Source organism: Cetorhinus maximus, chromosome 12 (assembly GCF_964194155.1).
Source record: "Cetorhinus maximus chromosome 12, sCetMax3.hap1.1, whole genome shotgun sequence".
Lineage (NCBI taxonomy): Eukaryota > Metazoa > Chordata > Chondrichthyes > Lamniformes > Cetorhinidae > Cetorhinus > Cetorhinus maximus.
This window is the reverse complement of record NC_135890.1, coordinates 70,185,669-70,207,850: the sequence shown is the minus strand read 5'-3', so window position 1 is coordinate 70,207,850 and position 22,182 is coordinate 70,185,669. Positions and strand designations below refer to the sequence as shown.

At 42.3% G+C, this 22,182-nt stretch overlaps 1 protein-coding gene across 1 annotated transcript in view; it reads right to left on the bottom strand.

Annotated features, from left to right (window-relative positions):
- The window catches only part of sfi1 (SFI1 centrin binding protein), a 105,301-nt gene that overhangs the window by 52,808 nt on the left and 30,311 nt on the right, over positions 1 to 22,182 (bottom strand). Inside the window, exons 9-14 of the mRNA XM_078553843.1 lie at positions 17,486 to 17,664; positions 15,451 to 15,526; positions 12,438 to 12,533; positions 10,895 to 10,971; positions 9,651 to 9,753; positions 8,196 to 8,292 (exon numbers count right to left, since the gene is read on the bottom strand). Of these exons, the coding sequence (XP_078409969.1) occupies positions 8,196 to 8,292; positions 9,651 to 9,753; positions 10,895 to 10,971; positions 12,438 to 12,533; positions 15,451 to 15,526; positions 17,486 to 17,664 (628 nt within the window). The remainder of the gene's footprint in view (positions 1 to 8,195; positions 8,293 to 9,650; positions 9,754 to 10,894; positions 10,972 to 12,437; positions 12,534 to 15,450; positions 15,527 to 17,485; positions 17,665 to 22,182) is intronic.

Here is a 22,182-nt window from a genome sequence, read left to right as displayed (position 1 = left end):
CACATCCTTCCTATAATGTGGCGACCAGAACTGCACACAGTACTCCAGCTGTGGCCTCACCAAGGTTCTATACAAATTCCAACATGACCTCCCTACTTTTGTAATCTATGCCTCGATTGATAAAGGCAAGTGTCCCATATCTCTTTTTCACCACCTCATTAACATGACCCTCCGTCTTCAGAGATCAATGGACACACACGCCAAAGTCCCTTTGTTCCTCAGAACTTCCTAGTGTCATGCCATTCATTAAATACTTCCTTGTCAAATTACTCCTTCCAAAGTGTACTCTCACTTTTCAGGGTTAAATTCCATCTGCCACTTATCTGCCCATTTGACCGTCCCGTCTATATCTTCTTGTAGCCCAAGACACTCAAACTCACTGTTAATCATCCGGCCAATCTTTGTGTCATCCGCAAACTTACTAATCCTACCCCCCACATACTCATCTATTTCGTTTGTATAAATAACGAAGAATAGGGGACCCACCACAGATCCCTGTGGTATGCCACTGGACACGGGCTTCCAGTCAGTAAAGCAGACTCTGTCATCACCCTCTGTCTCCTACAACTAAGCCAATTTTGAATTCACCTTATCAAATTACCCTGTATCCCATGTGCATTTGCCTTCTTTATAAGTCTCCCATGTGGGACCTTGTCAAAGGCTTTGCTGAAATCCATATAAACTACATCAACTACACTACCCTCATCTACACACCTGCTCACCTCCTCAAAAAATTCAATCAAATTTGTTAGGCATGACCTCCCTCTGACAAAGCCATGCTGACTATCTCTGATCAAATCTTGCCTCTCCAAGTGGAGATAGATTCTCTCCTTCAGAATTTTCTCCAATAGTTTCCCTGCCACTGACGTGAGACTCACTGGTCTGTAGTTCCCTGGCTTATATCTACAACTCTTCTTAAATAGCGGAACCACGTTAGCTGTTCTCCAGTCCTCTGGCAACTCCCCCGTGGCCAGAGAGGAATTAAAAATTTGGGTCAGAGCCCCTGCGATCTCCTCCCTTGCCTCCCTCAGCAGTCTGGGACACAAATCATCCCGACCTGGAGATTTGTCCACTTTTAAGCCTGCCAACACCTCCAATATCTTGTCACTCCCCATATCAATTTGCTCAAGAACCTCGCAGTCTCTCTCCCCGAGTTCGATACCTTCAACCTCATTTCTCTTGGGTAAAGACGGATGTGAAGTATTCGTTCAACACTCTACCGATGTCCTCTGGCTCCACCTATAGATTGCCCCTTTGGTCCCTAATGGGCCCTACTCTTTCCCTAGTTATCCTCTTCCCATTGATATATTTATAGAATATCTTGGGATTTTCCCTACTTTTACCAGCCAAAGCTTTCTCATATTCCCTCTTTGCTCTCCTAATTGCTTTCTTAAGCTACACCCTGCACTTTCTGTACTCCACTAATGCCTCCGCTAATTTGCTCCCCTTGTATTGCCAAAAGCCTCTTCTCCTTCTCATCGTATCCTGAATATCTCTGGTCATCCATGGTTCTCTGGGCTTGTTACTCCTTCCTATCACCTTAGAGGGAACATGTTGAGCCTGTACCCTCCCCATTTCCTTTTTGAACACCCCCCACTGTTCCTCTGGAGAGTTCCCCACAAGTAGCTGTTCCCAGTCTACCTTGGCCAGATCCTGCCTTATTTTACTAAAATCAGTTCTCCCCAATCCAAAACGTTTTTTTGCAACTTGTCTATTGCTTTGTCCATAACAAGCTTAAATTGTACCATATTGTGGTCGCTATCACTAAAATGCTCGCCCACCACCACCTCAGCCCCTTGTCCGGCTTCATTCGCCAGAATTAGGTCCAGCACTGCACCGTCCCTTGTTGGACCCTCTACACATTGACCTAAAAAGTTCTCCTGTACACATTTCAAGAAATCCACTCCATCCAAGCCCTTAACACTATGTCTATCCCAATTAATGTTGGGAAAGTTGAAATCACCGAATATAATTACCCTATTGTTATTGTTTATACACACCTCCGCAAATTGTGCACATATTTGCTCCTCAATTTCCCGCTGACTATCTGGGGGTCTGTAACAAACACTTAACAATGTGGCTGCCCGTTTTTTATTCCTAACCTCTACCCACAAAGCTTCATTCGATGCCCCCTCCAAGATATCATCTCTCCTTAACTGACTCCTTAACTAATAATGCAATGCCTCCTCCTCTTTTACCCCCTCCCCTGAAGATTCTATATCCCGGAATGTTGAGCTGCCAATCCTGCCCCCCCCCTCAACCACGTCTCTGTAATGGCTACTATGTCACAATTCCATGTGTCAATCCTCACCCTTAACTCATCCATTTTACCTGTAATGCTCCTGGCATTAAAGTAGAGGCCATCCAGCCTTGCCTTCCTCCCTTGAAACTTAATGCAGCTGTACTCCCTTCTGACTTGATTGTTTTACTGTATTATGATGTGTTCCTATTCTGCTAACATTCTGTGTCCCCTCCCCCTGAATTAGTTTAAACTCCTCCCAACAGCACTAGCAAACCCGCCCACAAAGATGTTAGTCCCGCTCTGGTTCAGATGTAGACCGTCCCGTTTGTACAGGTCCCACCTTCCCCAGAAACGGTCCCAGTGATCCAGGAATCTAAAACCCTCCCTCCTGCACCAACTCTTAAGCCATGTATTCATCTGCGCTAATCTCCTATTTCAGTGCTCACTAGCACGTGGCACTGGGAGTAATCCAGAGATTACAACCCGAGAGGTCCTGCTTTTTAGCCTACTGCCTAACTCCCTGAATTCTTAATGCAAGACCTCACCCCTCTTTCTACCTATGTCATTGATACCAACTTGTACCATGACCTCTGCCTTATCACCCTCCCCCTTCAGGATGCCCTGCAGCCGTTCAATGACATCCCGGACCCTGGCACCAGGGAGGCAACACATCACCCTGGAGTCACATGGACTGCCACAGTAGCACCTATCTGTTCCCATGACTATAGAATCCCCTATTACTATTGCTCTTCCTCTCCTCCTGTACAGACAGGCTGCTTGTGGTGCCAGAAGCTTGGCTCTGTCTACACTCCCTGGAGGAACCAGCCTCCAAAATGGAATACCGATTTGCGAGTGGGACCCCAGGGGACTCCTGAACTACTTGCCTGTTTCTCTTGGACTGCCTGGTGGTCACCCATTCCCTTCCTTCAAGTCCCTTCAGCTGCAGTGTGACCACTTCTCTAAACGTGCTATCCACGATGCTCTCAGACTCACGGATACTCCAGTGTCCCCAGCCGCCGTTCCAGCTCTGAAACCCGAGCTTCCAGGAGCTGCTGCTGGACACACTTCCTGTACTTGCTTAACAATGAATTCCAGCATGTTCCTAATGACAGATGCAAGGCTAACTGGCCTATCGTATCCTGTTTTCTATCTCCTTCCTTTCTTGAATAGAGGTGCTACATCTGTGGTTTTCCAATCCACTGGGACCTTACCAGATTCTAGGAATCCAGTATCTCTACAGCCACCTCTTTTAAGACCCCAAGGAGATAGTAAAGCAGATGACCAAATGTTTGGTCAAAGAGATAGGGTTTAGGAAGCATCTTAAAGAAGATAAGAGAGCTTAAGGCCTTGGCAGCTGAAGGCATGCCCACCAATAGTGGAGCAATTAAGATCAGGGATGTTCAAAGATGCCAGAATTAAAGGGACACAGCAATCTTGGATGATTGTTGGGCTGCAGAGATTGGGAGGAGTAAGGCCATGAATGGATTTAAAAACAAGGATGCCAAATTTGAAATTGAGTCATTGCTTAACGGGGGCGAATGAAAGTCATCAAACACAGGGGTGAAAGGGGCTTGGTGCAAGTAAGATGATGGGCAGAGTTTTTGGACAGCCTCAAGTTTACAGAAAATGGAACGAGAGAGGCTGGCCAGGAGTATGTTGGAATAGTCAAGTCTAGAGATAATATAGGCTTGGATGAGCGTGACAGCAGCAAATGAGCAAAGACAGGGACGCAGTTGGATGATGTTACGGCAATGGAAATAGGTAGTCTTAGTGATCACACGAATATGTGGTTGGAAGCTCATCTCAGGGCCAAATGACTGAGTTTCAAACTGTTTGGTTCAGCCTCAGACAGTTGCCAGAGAGAGAGAGAGATGGAGTCAGTGGGTCGAGAATGGAGTGTGTCGCAAGCACTAATGACAATGACAGCAGTCTCCTCAATATATAACAAAAAAAAATTCTGCTCATTCAGTACCTGATGTCAGAGGCGTGAAGAAGTCATGAGGGAGCTGGGTGTTGTCAATGTTGATGTGAAAACTAGTTCTAGTCTCCCCCAAAAAAGCCCATAGATTTTGCTACATCCAGCTCTTTGCTGATAGCATATGAAGCAAATTGAGTTGGCTGAAGACTGGAAGCCAGTCTTGGTGATGGTGGACAGCTCAGGAGAACCACGAGATGGATCATCACTTTTGCCTGAAGATGGTTGCAAACACTTCACTTGTACCTTTTGCAACTCAGTCAGAAGTGGTGCTACAGAGCCACATTTGGTGATGGACATTGAAGTCTCCCACCCAAGGTACATTCTCTGCCCTTGCTACTCTCAGTGCTTCTTCCAAGTGGTGTTCATAAGCTGAAGAAGCACAGTAGTGGTAATCAGCAGGCAGTTTCCTTGTCCATGTTTGACCTGATACCATGAGACTTCATGGGATCCATGTAGAAGACTCCCAGGGCAATTCCCTCCTGACTGTAATGATGGGGCTGCCATCTCGATCTTGTCCTGTCACCTTCAAAGATTTGTGTAACTGCACCCCAAGAGCTCTCTGTTCCTGAAGTCCCTTTAACATTATGCCAGGTGGGTTATATTGCTTTTCCTCATTCTTCTTCCCAAAATTAATTCATTAAACTGTCCCCTCCTGGAGTCTATTATCCTCCTCATTGTTACTATCTTTCCAAGTTTCATATCATCCACAAACTTTGAAATTATGCCCTGTACATGCAAGTCCAAGCTATTAATATCAGAACAATGGTCCCAACACAGATTCATGCCACTGTTTATTACCCTCAAGTCTAAAAAAAAACTGCTTACCATACTCTTTGCTTTAAGTCCCTTAGCAAATTTTGTATTCATGCAGCCACCATCCCTTTAATTCCATGGGCTTCAATTTTGCTAACGTGGAATTATGTATTACATGGAATTTTTTCAAATGCCTTTTGAAAGTCTATACACACATTTACAGAACAAACTAAATATGTTGTTTGCTTTAGTTTTGCACAAATTATGGTTTTATTGCTGCATCTAAAGTTAAAAGACCATGTGCAAGAAACACGGGGTGAAATTCAGTCAATGCTTTGTAATAACTGGCCCTTCAATTTGTAAACCATATAGATTTTTCAATTCCATATTAATGTGTAATCTTTTTTCCCTTAAATTGATACTTTACAAAGAATTAACATTTAATTAGAATGCTTGTGAGTTGCAGCAGAAATATTTCAGAGACCAAGACATTTTTTAAGCCTTCAAAATCACCCATTTTACACAAATACCAAAATTTAATAGACTTGTTACACTTGACTGTTAGTCATCGCCTATAATGGTTTCAATGTCTTTTTATAGAAATTCTTTTACTTATTCATTATTCTTTAATTATCATTCATTATCATACATAACCAATATGATCTGGCCTAGGTTCCACCAGAGCAAGTTCATGGATCAACTACTATCTGTACAAAATTTCAATTGCTAGCTAAAACTCAAGACTGATCCATATAAAATCTATAGTAGATCTACTAGTGCTTCAACTGAATAAGTGTCAGCGGTCTCTGTTTCTCTGATTCCTAATCAACCGTTTTCTTTTTGTACTCTCAGTAATTCTGCATAAAAACATAATATACTCCACAGGGAGAAAACAAAATTAGCTTCTGTCAGGTCTCCACCCAGGCCTCAACACAGGCTACTGATAAAAGTGATGCCTTTTAATTAAATATTTTATTTTGCAAATTGAGGGCTATTGGTAAGAAAATGACAGAGAAAACTGGGAGAGGCCCAAGGCTGTTGGAGCGAAACCTCAGAGTCAATTAACGAATAGTCTGATTGATGCAGGTAGACATGGGCAACCAGAAACCTTCTTGACTTGCAGAGGTCAGGCTTTGCAGAAGCCTGGAACTCAATTTATGAGGCGTTCTCAATAGAGAGAGAAACAAATTGAAAGGATTAATGACAGACAGCACGGGAGTTGTACTAGGAAATAAATTAGTGTTATATGGATCACAATCATAGGTTTGTGTGCAATGATAATCTGATGTCACAATTTTGCCTCCAAGAAAACAAGTGCTCAGCTACTGGGTTACTTCAGCAAAAGCTTTGATTTTTTTTTAAACACTTTGCCCGCAATGCTCCTATTTTCTCCCCTCCCCACATGAAAATCCTGTCTCTCACTGGATTATAGTTCCATGAGAGCCAGTTGGCTCTGCTACCTCACCCATATGCTCATTCTTCATACGTGCACACCAGTGAATGATGGCAAGCTACCCGGCCAAGCAGGGTACCACAGCTAACACCAATCCAGTTCTTTCTGTTCCACAAAACAAATGATGAAGCAAGTTAGCGCTTGATAACAATCAGGACCAGCAAACCCCAACTGACTCTTCCCCTCTTAGCTAACTCAGCACAGACTAGAGAATGGCAATATCTCGTTTTAGTGGCTCTTTCCAGAATTTACCCATTGGCCTGGAGGGAATAATGATAAGCTATTAGCTAATTTTATGAATAGATCTAAATTATAAAGTCTGATCCTGTGTTCATGAGGTATACTTTCCCTATGACTGTTGCTGCAATAAGCATTTTACATGACATCTCATTATTTCTCCAAGTGCGCATGGGTGTGTAAAATTATGCAAATACTACATTAGGGTCACCTTTAGTCTCCATGCTACCATTAGGAATTTCAAAAATGTGTGCAACTTATTGACTTCACAGCTCAATGATCATGACTCTTCAGATATTGAAGTAGCCAGTGCCTGCATGCAGCAAGGCTTGGGTTACATTCAGACTTGGGCTAGTAAATAACAAGTATCATTGGTACAAATGCCAGGTGATGACAATCTCAAACAAGAGAGAATCTAACCACCTCCCCTTGATGTTCAGTGATATTACCATTGCTGAAACCCCACCATCAACATCCTGGGAGTCACCATTGACTAGAAACTTGACTGGATCAGCCATATAAGTACTGTGGCTAGGAGCAGGTAAGAGGCTGGGAATTCTGCAGTGAGTATCTCACCTAACTCCCCAAAGCCTATCCACCAAGGGAGGGATGGAGCAAAGACAGCAGAGTGGATGGCCTCAATCTTGAAGGCAAAAAAGTCCATGAGTTCCTTACATTTGCTGTTGGAGGCAAGGGTGGAAGAATCAGGGATCAGCATTTTAACGAGATGGTATGTGTTGTAGAAAAATACCAAAGTTGTCTTTGCTCTGAGTCCTTGGCTGTTTCATCAGAAGACAGCAAGGACCATTAATGTTTAATGTGGTCCAGCCAGATTTGACAAGAGATGGCTAAATCAGTTTGCACCAAAGAAGCTCAATTCTGCACCCTCGGACTCGAAGGCCCATACCAGGGTCACAGGAGGAAACAGTAAGGGTTCATACAGTCTACCTGGTTCGTCACCGCCTCAAAGGAATAAAGGAGGTTTGTCAGGCAGGATCTGTGCCATCTAAGACCATTGGGCTACGGTTTGATAGGTTGTTATTGGTATACAGATATTCTTCAACTTTCTTCATGATAATTGATTTATTTTATTATTTCACACAGAATTGAAGACTCATAGGTCTTTCACTGCATGTATCTTGGAACATTAGCATACTGGTACTTCTCAAATAGCCAATGACTCTCTCCTGAATGTCAGTGTCCTTGCGCTCTCAGCACTCTGGGATAAACAGCATCTAACACTAAGCATTTATTTGTTTAAAGCTTCGTTAAACATCTTTGAAGGAGGGCTGTTTGACCTTCACATTTTTGCACAAGAACAACTCAAATATACAGCATAGATCTGTTAATATAGTATAAAGACGTTCTGCAGGGATCTCCTCACCCATTCTCACTGAAGACAAGTGAAACCGGTATAAAACTTATTGATTGGTCACATTGTCATGCCAAAATTTAAAGAAGTAGGGTGGGTAGCTGCACTGAACATTTCCTGGTGCAGTTTATTGTCACAGGAATTGTATTTTGCCACTTACGAAAACCAATATGTTGTCTTGCTTCTAGCACAAGTTCCTCCTCCTGTTGTCGTTGATACACTTGAAGTGAAACTGCATCTATCCAGTGCTCAAGAACCTTTATAAAGAGAAAGTCACAGAACCATCAACAAGTTCAGGAAAACAGCCCTGCCCTGGCAACCCCCAAAGTCAGCAAACTTAATATAAAAAACAAAGTGAGATATGTACAGGGGAAGACAGTAGTATAGTGGTAATGTCACTGGACTAGTGATTCAGAGGCCCAGGCTACTACTCGGGGGGGTGCCTGTGTTCAAATCCCACTACTGCAGATAGTGGAATTTAAATTCAATGAATAAAAATCTAGAATTGAAAGCTCTTCTCAGCAATGGTGACCATGAAACTATCAGCAACCGTTGTAAAAAAAATTATCTGGTTCACTAATGTCTTTTAGAAAAGAAAATCTGCTGTCCTTACCTGATCTGGCCTACATGTGGCCCCAGACCCACAGCAATGTAATAACTCTTAACTGCCCTCTGAAATGGCCTAGCCACTCAGTTTAAGGGCAATTAGGGATGGGTAACAAATGCTGGCCTTGCCAGTGATGCCCACATTCCATTAAAGAATTTTTAAAAATCTAATTTTAGCTCCAGAGCCCAGCTTAGCTCAATGATATTTCACAGAATGTCAGGAAAACCTCACTGAGTTTGGCCAGGTCATGCTGTACAGATGCAAAGCAGAAGTGAGCCACTTTCCAATGAAGTGTAAACCATTACTATTCATGCCCACACCTTTCCCTCTCTTAATGGTGCCGATTCTTGATGGGATAGGAATCCAATGGTGCTGTCAATCTTCACCCAAATAATTATTCAGCAGGCAATTGGATCTTTGAGGTATAATTGCTCACCCCAAGCGCTTAACAAAGCTGGAACACCTAGCTGAATTTTATCCTTTTGTGGTCTCCTTAAACCCCTCAACACTGTTAAGGGATGTTCAGGTCAACTGTGGCACCCAACCACTTCCCCAGCTGATAACAGTTGACAGCATTAAAGAATCAAACTCAGGACCTTTCCTGGCATTAATCAGTTCTCCACTGAGCAATGCAGCCACCCTCCCTGCTAAGCAGAAGCCCGTGTTAATGAAATATGTGGGTGGGAGTGAGAGCAGAAAGTTAGTGACCTTAAGTTACCCTTTAGCCCTTCCCAACACCCTGGCAATGGAGGGCATTGACAGAGGCTACTGCGAGGAACTTAACCTCTTGGGTAGTACCCATTCACAGGAAAGAAGGGGGAAAAGAAACAAACCCACAAAATTAAAATGTAAACAAGAATTGCAAGTTAAAATTTGATGGCAAGCAATGCTGTCAGGGAAAAAGAAAATGAAAAGCTGGAGTAGGTTTGTAAAAATGCCTCTCTCTCAAGTATACTTAGCACAAAAAATTTCTTGCATCTTTCTTTCATCAATAAAACTGAGCTGCACCTTGGATAAAAGCACATGGTGATAATGATGATCTGCTCTGGCAGTCTTGTGAGCTTCATCAGCCAGTAGATGCGCATTTTCTTTCCAGGTGCAGAAAGAAAATCTAGATGAGAAAGAAAAAAAGGGCTTAAAACAGTAAATAACCCACCCTCCATGTGCTGGTCCGAGCAAAGCAGAAGATAAAATCTTGAGAGATGTTCCATACTTGTTAAGGGCTTCATATAAATGACAAATAATACTGACAAACCAGTGACTGAAGAGGCACTCAGAAATTAAAGATTGAGTTGGACGAAATATGTAAATTGTAAGGATATTATGCATTTGAATGGAAACGAAAAACTAAAGTACTGTGTGGATGGTTTTGTAATAGCTAAGAATGAAGTCAAAAGAGCTAAGGATGAAGTAGGCTCAACACTCAGCATATCCAATCAATGCACAGCTATATTCAACCAAACCAATGGAACATGAATGAAATAGACAGAACAATAAAATATTAGCGAGAGGAGTTTGTGATCAAACTGTTTAATGCTCCAAGCACACCACATTTGGAGCACCGGGTCCCTGGGACACTAAGATTAGGCAGACTGGTGGCAGTACAGGAATGAGCAACAAGGCTTGTTCATGGTCTTGAAGGTCTCAGTTACATGGAAAAATTGGAGAAACTTGAGCTTTCAGCTTTGAAAGGAGACATCCGTAAGGTGAACTTAAAGGGGGATGCAAAATTGCAAACAATCTGAAAATTACTTTTGATTATGAGAATAGAGCATGGAGATACAGGCTCAAACTTGCAAAAGGCAAATTCAAGTTTTTGTCATTTGCCCTTTCGGAGAGGTTCTTGTTCATAAGAGTGATCAACACATCAAATAGACTTCCTGTGAGAGCAGTAGAAGTAAAACCCTGGAATCATTTGAAAACCAATTGGATATCACAAGGGAAACTAGGTCAAGGCTGGGGGATGAGTTGCGTTGGGCTGGATAGCCCATAATAAACTTCTGACCCAAATTACATCTTCCCAGTCTGCATGTGGGTTAGAAAAATATCCTACTCTGTTCTGCAGTAATAGGTGTCACAGAAGCAAGATTTTATTTTGCAGGTTTCAATCATGAATTAAAATGGGAGCTATAGATAGAATGATATGAAGTGATGTGGTTCTACCATATGAACTTCAATCCACACAGTACATTTGGCACATTATTTGTCACATTTATCGAGAGTGCAGAAACAGTATTGCAACAGTTCATTACCTCAACAAATCGCTTCTCCATTTCTCCTCCTTCTTATCCACCTTATGCAGGATCTGCTGTGTGTTCCGATGATAAACCTAGATAACAGGCAAGACTTGTGTAATGCAGCTTTCGGGATCACATTAAGGCTTTAATTTTGGAATTACTGGACAAATTTAATGAACATTGAACAAGTAAAAGAAATACAAACTTCTACTAATCTCAAAATGTCAAAAGCAATAAAGATGACACTCCTGCACTAATCCTCAAATGTAAACTTGCCCATCAAACTTGCTTTAGTTCTTGCGTGACTAAGCACTGCCACAGACTAGTCTGACCAAGCTTGTATCCCTGGGAAGTTCAGATTGACTTGTCAGGTGAAGACACAGCCAAATATAAACCTACAAACTGCAGTTCTTGAGTTACAGAGCTTTCAGTCAAACGATCTGCAAAGAACCATGGCCTTGCTCCACTCAGAAATCTCGCTCCTGTCTTCAACATAGTTAAAATCTGTTACTTTAAAAGATGTCCAGGGTGACAGAATGTTTAAATTGAAAGAAGCTGCTTGATCCACTGAGAGTTCCAAGCATTGAACAATCTAGGAGACTGGTTCCAATGTCAATAGAGGACATTAACTGGTCCGTATTAAGGTTTTGTTCCCAGGTATGTCTATTGGTCAGTGTGGAGTGTGTATTATCTGCATCCTGCAGAAAAATCCAGCAATAACAAATTTCAAACTTTCGTCTGCTGTGGCCAGCAAGAAAGAATCCAACAAAAAATCCCACAGATTAAAATGCTCCATTTCCTCACCTGGCTGCAGTGGAACTTGAGCACAATTTTGTTTTTTTGCCCCTTGGATCTTACTGTATAATGGAAGTTGTGCCATTGTATAATTTCTTAAAAACAACCAGCTACTTCTGGCCTGAAGCCTCAGTGGGAAAATCACATGCATCTGCCAGCATGGGTGCAGGAATCCCAGATTGATCTTTTACACCCTCAAAGGCACTAAGCCCAATTGTGGAAGCTCTATTATTGACCCAACTCAGGGTGGAAATCTCAGCGTGGATCAGAAATGGAACAGAGGTCCTTCTGGGATGTAAGGCACAGTGCTACTAAGATGCTGTAAAGTTTTGTATTACGTAAAAATATCACTTCAAACAAAAAGACTTGGAAAAAAACATATTTGACATAATAAAAATGCTGTCTATATTTCAGATAACAACAGGAGACTTAGACTGATAGATAGGCGTTGATTACAATATGTATTTAATGCATGGATCCACATTCCACCACACTCACAAGCATCAATCCTAAATTTCCCTGCCTGAATAAATACCAATGTAACTGGCAGCCTATGCTGACATTCAATATTCTAAATCCTGGTCTGTGTACTTGACATTGCATGGGTTCAAATCCAGCCCAAACTGATAGGAAGAGGGGCATCTTTGTTTCTATAAGAGTGTAGAGTACAATGTACCTTCATTCAGCACTTAGTATAAAAACATTACTTGCTCCTGACTAAAACAAGGGGCTACCATCAGTCCCGCATTACACTGTCACTCACCTTCCATTCACGCAAGGCTTTGGACAGCACTACTTGCTGATAATGTATATCTGCACACATGAGTTTCTTCCACTTCTCACGCTTTTTCTGCACAAACTGCAAAGTGTAAAAAATAATCTTTACACACTGGTGTTAAATTCATCAATTCCACCACTATAAATTTATGCTGGAGAATGAGCACTTTAAGTCTTCTGCTCTCTGCTTCATTTAAATTAATCAATAATATATCATCCCTTTATTTCTTATTTATCCTTCCCTGAGGGTACCAACTCTTGTTTAGCTATCATGCCACAGGCATTGGAGTCTTCCTGTTGCCCATCATTTGCGAGCCCAAGTGTCAACAGCTTGTTTGACTGCAACAGCAACTTAAATTGAGATTGGTACAGTCCTGACTCAATGGCCAGAATCTTACTTCCTTAACTTTTTTTCAGACTTTGGGTCAATTTTTAGATCGCAAACCCGATTGCTGGAAGAGTGGACCTTCCAGTTGCTTTTTATCAGAGCAAAGCAATTAACAACCTGCTTCCGGACTCCCCAGCCAATTACGGAAGGCTGTCAGGATGGTGCAGCTATTTTGTTAAGAGGAAGGATTTCTGTTCAAAAGGGACCATGGCAGTTTTCGCAAAGCTCAGCAGCACTTTTCAGGCTGCAGCACCCAAAGGAATGGTGGGACCCTCTGGAAGGCCATTTCTCTCATTTACTTGGAGGTCCAACTGAGGAGCTACAGTGAGGTGAGCTCTTCTAAGGGCAGGAGGAAGAGGACACTTCCTTCAAGCAAGTATGCATGGATGGCAGTGGCTGAGGAAGTCAGCAGCAGCAGTATGGCATCTCTAATGTGGTGACCATGGACAAGGAGGATCCAAGACCTCAGGAGGGCATGACAGGTAGGTGACGGAATAATTTTAAGTACCAAACCCCACATACTGACTTGCACAGCATTCTATAGCAAAGCACATGTCAGGTCGACATATCTTCCAGCACCAATCATTCCTCTCTCTGCAGGCACCTCATATGCCCTTCTGGTCAGCCAACACTTCACAATGACGTCAACCAACGGCCCTCACACTCATGCCTCAGAACCATCATAAACAAATGTTGCCTCGGAATAAGCCATTCCTAACAGTCACAACACCCTGCTTTCACTCCTTGAAGAGGTCACACAACTTGGTAAGAGTCAGGGGTGAGGGGTACGGAGAGGCGGGGTGGGGTGTGCCTCTAGTGACAGGTACCTTTTCGGCTATTAACAATGTATGCCTGCCTGGTCCACCGGGAAAGCGGACTTGCACCATGAGGGTGCAGATGGCAGCAGCGACTTGCCACAAAAGCCTATGACTCCTGAGGCACTGGTGTTCGCACATGTTGGGGAAGCTAGTCTGCGGACCCTCTGTTGGGGAACGTGCCTCCATTCAGTTGTATCTCAGTTTCCATTCCTTCTGCCCTGAAGAGGGGGACGTGGCTGTGGAGAAGGCAGCTGATGCTACTGCTAGTGTTGCTCCAGCTATAGCTGGAGTATGTGAAGTGGAAATCCCCCTATGGAAAGTCAGCATGAGACTCTTCTGCTATCGGCAAAGAGGGCTTACAATGGGAAAATTCCTTTTAACTGCCTCCTTAATGATTTTGCTTTCCCTCCTCGACCATGGGGGTTTCCGACTTCTCCATCAACACACCCCAGGATGGAGGTGGGAACACATAGGGATTCCTGTCTGACAGCATGTTTTCCTAATTTCTAGCCAACTACCATCTTTGTGACTATGCCAAGATTGTTCATTTAATGTTTGGGTTCAGGAATACAAAAAAACTATACAGAAACTCTCCTAAATCCATTTCACACCTTATTAGATGTCAACCCAGGTCTCAAGTGAAAGGATATTGCATGCAAACCCACTCAAACTCCTGGCCCCAATGAATGATCCAATAAATGTTTCTCATAACCACTAGGCAATCCCCAAATTGTTCTTTCTCCTCCACACTTTCCCTGCTTCTTTCTCAATTGTGCTTTTAGAGACATCTTGGATTGACACCAGAGTGAAGTAAATATAACTACTTTAGACCCGCAGAGAAGATTGTGCTAGAATTGACAATGAGGTAATCTGAGTATCTGTCAGAGGCTTCAATGCTCTGATCAAGGCAGCTGATGGAATTTAAGTTCAATTAAATTTAAAAAAAACTTGAATTGAAAGCTAATCTCAGTTTCATAGTCATCATTACTATCATTGATTGTTATAAAAACCCATTTGGTTCACTGCTGCCCTTTGGGGAAGGAAATCTGCCATCCTTACCTGGTCTGGCCTAGATGTGTCTCCACACCCACAACAACATGATTGGCTCTTAACTGCCCTCTTAAGTGGCTTAGCAAGCCACTCAGTTCAAGGACAATTAGGGATGGGCAACAAATGCTGGCCTTGCCAGCAACGCCTACATCCCATGAAAGATTTTTTTTTAAAAAGCAACAGCTGGTTTCTGGACCAGAAAAGGAAGAAAGGTAGACAAATAACATGTAATTTTGTTCAGTGTTACTCGAAAAATGTGGCGCTTAATGCATGAGGTGTTTAAACAGCCTGTTAGAGCCAGAAATTTTGTACCAAACTTGTTTCAATACAACACTACAAATTTTGGCAGAGTGATGATAGAAGGATATTCAAACTAAACAAAGTTGTCAATTGGCTTTTTCTTTTAAACTAACAAGCTCAGTTCTTATTTGACTAATAATTCCTTTCTAAATTAGAACTGAACAGAATTTGATTGATTCTGGTGGTCAGACTTTTTACGTAACTGATATATAAAACACAATTGCAAAAAAGCAGGTCTCTGAGACCTGAGTTTTTCCAGCATTTTTTGTTTTTGTTTCAGATTTCCAGCATCTGCAGTATTTTACCATTGTAAAAAACCTCTCAGAGAATTGTTAATCGAAACATGGAAGTGTGGACACTGGGATTTATTCAGTTTCATTTCATTGCAATTGGGCTGCTATTTCTTGTAACACAGCTAATTGAAGCAATGATCAACTCCTTACCAGCCGCCAGGCACTCCAGGTTCCACGCAAGCGACACTTGTACCAATGTCTTATGGCTCGAATTTGATGGTCTCGTCTGGGATAGAGACAAACATAAAAACTTAACATAAGAAACAGGAGCAGAAGTAGACCAAATGGCCCATTGAGCCTGTTCCAGAATTCAACATGATCATGGCTGATCTTCTGCCTCGGCCCCACTTTCCCACCCATTCCCCATATCCCTTGATTCCCTGAGAGATCAAAAAGGTGTCTATTCCAGCCTTAAATATACTCAATGATGTCACGTACACAACCCTCTGAAGTACAGGATTCCAAACATTCATAATTGTCCGAGTTAAGAAATTTCTCCTCATCGCAGTCTGAAATGATCAATCCCTTACCCTGAGACTGTGTCTCTGTCTTCTGGATTCCCCATCTAGGGGAAACAGCCTCTCAGTGTTTACCCTGTCAAACCACTTCATAATCTTGTATATTTCAAAGAGACCACCTCTCGCACTTCCAAACTCCAGAGAGTACAGGCCCAATTTACTCAGTCTCTCATCACAGGACAACCATCTCATCCCAGAAACCAATCTAGTGAACTTTGGCTGCACCGTCTCCAAGGCAAGTATATCATTCTTTAGATATGAAGTTCAAAACTGCACACAGCATTCCAAGGTGTGACCTTACCAAAGTCTGATACAACTTAACAAGACCCCCTTGTTCTTGTACTTTAGTCCCCTTGCAATAAAGGCCAACATGCTATTTGCCTTCCTAATTGCTTGCTGACTTTATGTTCTTTGTATGAGTACACTGCCTCTCTGCACATCAACATTTAAAAGTTCTACGCCCTTTTAAAAAAAATTCTGTTTTTCTATTCCTATTACCAAAACTCATACTTAACCCACATTATGCTCCATCTGCCACCTTGTTGCCCACTCACTTAACCTGTTTTTAATCTCTTTGCAGTCCCTTTGTGTCCTCCTCACAATTACATTCCCAAGTAGCTTTGTATCGTCAGCAAACTTTGATATGTTACTCGCGTCTCTTTGTCCAAGTCATGAATATAGATCGTCAATAGTTGACGTTTCAGCAGTGAACCTTGTGGTATTCCACTAGTTGCAGCCTGCCAACTTGAAAATGTCCATTTTATCTTTACTCTGTTTCCCATTTGTTAACTAATCCTATATGCTAATGTATTACCCCTAACCCCATGAACCTTTATATTGTTTATTAACCTTTCTTGTAGCACCTTATTGAATATCTTTTGGAAATTCAAGTATGTATTGACTCCCCTTCATCAACCTAACTAGTTATAGCCTGATGGCCAAGCTTCTTGTTCAATGTCCTAATATTTCCCAATGTGGCTCAGTGTCAAATTTTGTTTGATAATGTTCCTGTGAAGTACCTTAAGACATTTTCACTATTTAAAACGCAAACTGTTGTTTTGCACACAAAAAATCTCACAAGAGCATTGAACAATATCTGATAATGTTAACATGGTTCTCAGGTAGGATGGAGCTGTACAACAGGGGCTTTAAGAAGAGGGAAGGAGGAAACTTAGGCAGAATTAACAAAATTGCTCCTTCGATATTAATATTAATTGTTGGAGTGCCAACCCTTTGATGCCATTAAGAAGCCTTTTGCTTTTATAAACATCCATTTGCAAACAGCTGTTGGTTTTACTTTGTTTTCTCACCTTTCTCCAAAGTACCCTAGGGTACAATCCTCTAGCACCTATCACAAGTGGCCATCCTTTACGTGAGCTTAGAAAGCAAGTCAGTAAGCTATTTGAGCATAAGGACACCACAGACTAAGCTGATCACCTGACACTGACATGCCCACATGCTAGTTGTTGGATGGTCTTCTAAAAGGGGACCTAACTGGACCCCTCTGACTCTCAGCCCAGTTAATTCAATATAGAATAAACATCAAAGCTGGGATCTTTCTATGTACCTCCTTGTTACACCACAAGATGCCTTTAACCACTTAGCCAAACAGCCCAAATTTCAGCTTCACCTAAGGAAACGTTAAGTGACGGTTAAAAAAAACATACTCTGCTTTCTGCTCTGTTGCAGTCTCTCTCCAAAATTGTATAGATTTAAGGAGCAGTTGACATCTAAAGTGCTCTTCAGCCATGGCCTCCTTCTCTCTTTCCTCCATGCAGATGGCAGTCTGCTTACGCCAGCTCCACCAGTACCGCTGCAATGTGCAGCGAGCAGAATGAATCACAGCCTGCAGAAATAGAAATATTTCTATGAATTTCCTCCCAATGTTACACCAGCTTGCCTTCCTAGGTTCCATGTTAACTGATATTGTTAGTGATACCCTCTCTTTAGGTGTTGTTCCCCCTCTCTTCAAAATCTTCCAACATTACCCCTCCCCTCAAAAAACCAACCCTTAACCTCTCAATCCTTGCCCCAACTCCAACCTTCCTTTGCCTCTCAAGTCCTTGAACACAATGTCGCCTCCCCAATTCCCTGCCCATCTTTCCTGAAATCCAATGTTTGAATCCCTCTGATCAGGTTTCCACCATCCCACAGTGTCAAATCAGCTCTTACCAAAGTCACAAATGACATTCTATACAACTGTGACAAACGTTAACTATCCTCTTTAATCTTTTCAACCATTCTGCAGTCTTTGACACAGTGATCACACCATCCTCCTCTAATGCCTCTTTACTGGGTGAGACTGCTCTCACTTATTTCTTCTCTTAGGTAACCAGTCATAGCCAGGGAATCAGCTGGAATGACTCCCACACCATTACCTCTGGTGTCATCCAAAGATCTATCCTTGATCCCCTATTTCTCATCTACATGCTGCCCCTCAGTGACATTATCTGAAAATACAGCATCAGTTTCAGACTATGCATCGATGACGCCCATCTATACCTCTCCATTACCACCACTGACCCTTCTACTGTCACTAAATGGTAAGTGCTTGTCTGACATCCAATATCCAATAAGCAGAAATTTCCTGCCATTAATTATCAGAAAGATCAAAGTCATTGGGCCAAATCTTACAAACATACGTAGAGACAAACATACAAATTAGGAGGAGTAGGCCATTTAGCCCCTCAAGCCTGCTCCGCCATTCAATAAGATCATGGCTGATCTGATTGTGGCCTCAATTTCACTTCCTTCCTACCCCCTATACCCTTTGTCTTCCTTATCTATCAAGAATCTATGTAATTCAACCTGAAAAACAATCAATGACTCTGCCTCCACCACTCTCTGGTGAAGAGAGTTTCAAAGACTCATGGCCTTCAAAGGAAAAAATTCTCTTCATCTCAGCCTTAAATGGGAGAACCCTTACTTTTAAACTGTGTTCCCTAGTTCTAGTCTCTCCCAAAACATCCTTTCAGTATATACCCTGTCAAGTCCCCTCAGGATCTTATATGTTTCATGACCACCTCTCAATCTTCTGAACTCCAATGGATACAGGCCCAACCTGTCCAACCTTTCCTCATAGGATAACCCCCTCATTCCAGGAATCAGTCAAATGAATCTTCTCTGAACTGTTTCTAATGTAATTACGTTCTTTCTTAAATAAAGAGACCAAAACTGTGCACAATACTCTAGATGTGGTTTCACCAATACGCTATACAACTGTAGCAAAACATCCCTACTTTTATTCCTCTTGCAGTAAATGACAACAGTCCATCTGCCTTCCTAATCACTTGCTGTAGCTGCATACTAACTGTTTGCGATTCATGTATGAGGTCATCCAGACCCCTTTCTGCCTCAAAGTTCTGCAATCTCTCCCCATTTAAATTATATGCTGCTTATTTCTTCTTCCTGCCGAAGTGGACAAGTTCACATTTTCCTCCATTATACTCCACCTGCCAAATTTTTACCCACTCACTTAACCTATGTTCCTTTGCAGACTCATTTTTGCTGCCTTTCCTTGTGTCTTCAGCAAATTTAGCAACCATACATTCCATCCGGTCATCCAAGTCATTAATGTAGATTGGCTAATATTTAAGGAACAAAAGTATGCATTGAGACAGTTATACATTCCTTTCTGGCACAAAAACATAACAGGAAAAGCAGCCCAACCATGGCTAACAAAAGAAATTAAGGGTAGTATTAGATCCAAGGAGGAGTCATATAAAGTTGCAAGAAAAAGTAGCAAGTCTGAGGATTCTGAGCAGCTTAGGATTCAGCAAAGGAGGACCAAGAGATTGATTAAGAGGGGAAGAATAGAGTATGAGAGTAAACTTGCAACGAACATAAAATCGGACTGTAAAAACTTCTATAAGTATATAAAAAGAAAAAGATTAGTGAAGACAAATGTAGGTCCCTTACAGTCTGAAACGGGAGAATTTATAATAAAGAACAAGGAAATGGCAGAACAATTATGCAACTACTTTAGCTTTGACTTCACAGGGGAAGACACAAATAACTTCCCAGAAATGCTAGGGAACCAAGGGTCAAGAAGGAGGAATTGAAGGAAATTAGTATTAAAAAATAAAAACAGTGCTGGAGAAATTAATGGGACTGACAGCCAATAAATTCCCACGGCCTGATAATCTACATCCCAGAGTACTAAAGGGAATAGAGGATTAGTTGGTTGTCATCTACCAAAATTCTAGAGATTCTGGGACATGCCCGGCAGATTGGAGGATGGCAAACATAACCCCACTATTTAAAAGAGTAAGGAGAGAGAAAACAGGGAATTACAGACCAGCCAACCTAATAACAGTAGTAGAGGAAATGCTAGACTCCAGCAGCCAGAGTCTATTATAAAGTATGTGATAACAGGACCCTTATAAAATATCAACGGGATTAGACAAAGCCAACATGGATTTATGAAAGGGAAATCATGTTTGACAAACCTACTGGAGTTTTTTTGAGGGCATAACTAGCAGAATAGATAAGGGAGAACCAGTGGATGTGGGTATATTTGGATTTTCAGAAAGGTTTTGATAAAGTCCCACATAAGAGGTTAGTGTGCAAAATTGAAGCTCATGGGATTGGGGGCAATATATTGGCATGGACTGAGAATTGGTTAGCAAACAGGAAACAGAGAATAGGAATAAATGGGTCTTTTTTGGAGTGGCAGGCAGTGACTAGTGGGGTACCAAAGGGATCAGTGCTTGGGCCACAGCTAGCCACAATATATATCAATGATTTGGATGAAGGAACCAAATGTAATATTTCCAAGTTTGCTAATGACACGAAACTTGGTGGGAATGTGAGCTGCGAGGAGGATGTTAAGAGGCTTCAAGGTGACTTAGACAGGTTGAGTGAGTGGGCAAATACATGGCAGATACAGTATAACGTGGATAAGTGTGAAGTTATCCACTTCGGCAGGAAAAAAGAGAAAGGCAGAGTATTATTTAAATGGTAATAGATTGGGAAATGTTGATGTACAAAGGGACCTGGGTGTCCTTGTACACCAATCACTGAAAGCAAGCATGCAGGTGCAGCAAGCAGTTAAGAAGGCAAATAGTATGTTGGCCTCTTCATCAGGAGAGGACTTGAGTTCAGGAGCAAAGATGTCTTGCTGCTTCTGTACAGGGCCTTGGTGAGACCACATCTGAAGTGTTGTGTGTAGTTTTGGTCTCCTTACCTAAGAAAGGATATATTTGCCATAGAGGGAGTGTGGCGAAGGTTCACCAGACTGATTCCAGGGATGACAGGATTGTTGTATGAGGAGAGATTGAGTCGACTAGGCTTGTATCCACTGGAGTTGAGAAGAATGAGAGGGAATCTGATTGAAATGTATAAAAGTCTGACAGGGATGGACAGACTGGATGCAGGGATGATGCCTCCTCTGGCTGGGGAGTCCAGCTCTCAGTCTCGGATATGGGGTAGGCCATTTTTAAAAAAATATATATTAGTTCATGGGATGCGGGCATCGCTGCCTAGGCCAGCATTTATTGCCCATCCCTAACTGCCCTTGTTCAGAGGGCATTTAAGAGTCAACCACGTGGATCTGGCGTCACATGTAGGCCAGACTAGGTAAGGGTAGCAGATTTCCTTCCCTAAAGGACATTAGTGAACCAGATGGGTTTTTACAACAATTAGCAATGGTTTTGTGGTTATCACCAGACTTTTAATTCCAGACTTCAAATTTCACCATCTGCCATGGTGGGATTCAAACCCAGGTCCCAGAGCATTACTCTGGGGCTCTAGTATACTAGTCCACTGACAATACCACTATGCCATTGCCTCTCCCCAGACTGAGATGAAGAGAAACCTCTTCACTCAGAGGGCGGTGAACCTGTGGAATTCTCTACCACAGAAAGCTGTGGAGGCCAAGTCACTGAATATATTTAAGGAGGAAATAGATAGATTTCTAGACACTAAAGGCGTTAAGGGGTATGAGGAGATAGCGGGAGTACGGTGAGAGAGCGGGAGTATGGCGTTGAGGTACAGGATCAGCCATGATCATATTGAATGATGGAGCAGGCTCAAAGGGCCAAAAGACCTACTCCTGCTCCTATTTTCTAGTAAATAGTTGAAACCAGCCCCCCCACCCCCCTGAATTTTCAGAGGCCGGACCCAGGACCGAAGATGTGCAACAGGAGCCTGTGCAAGTCCAGATGCGCTGACCTCGTGAGAATTGCCCAGAAAGTTTCAAATTCTGATAGGCAATTCCCCTGCGCCCCAGGACCATCCACGAATGTCTCTCTCCGAATTTAGTTCAGAGTCACTTTGGAGGGTTGTGTGGTATTCTTAGATAATTACCCAGAAAACAATAAGCAGAAAGAGCATCTAACATCTGGGTAGCTCCACAAATTGAACC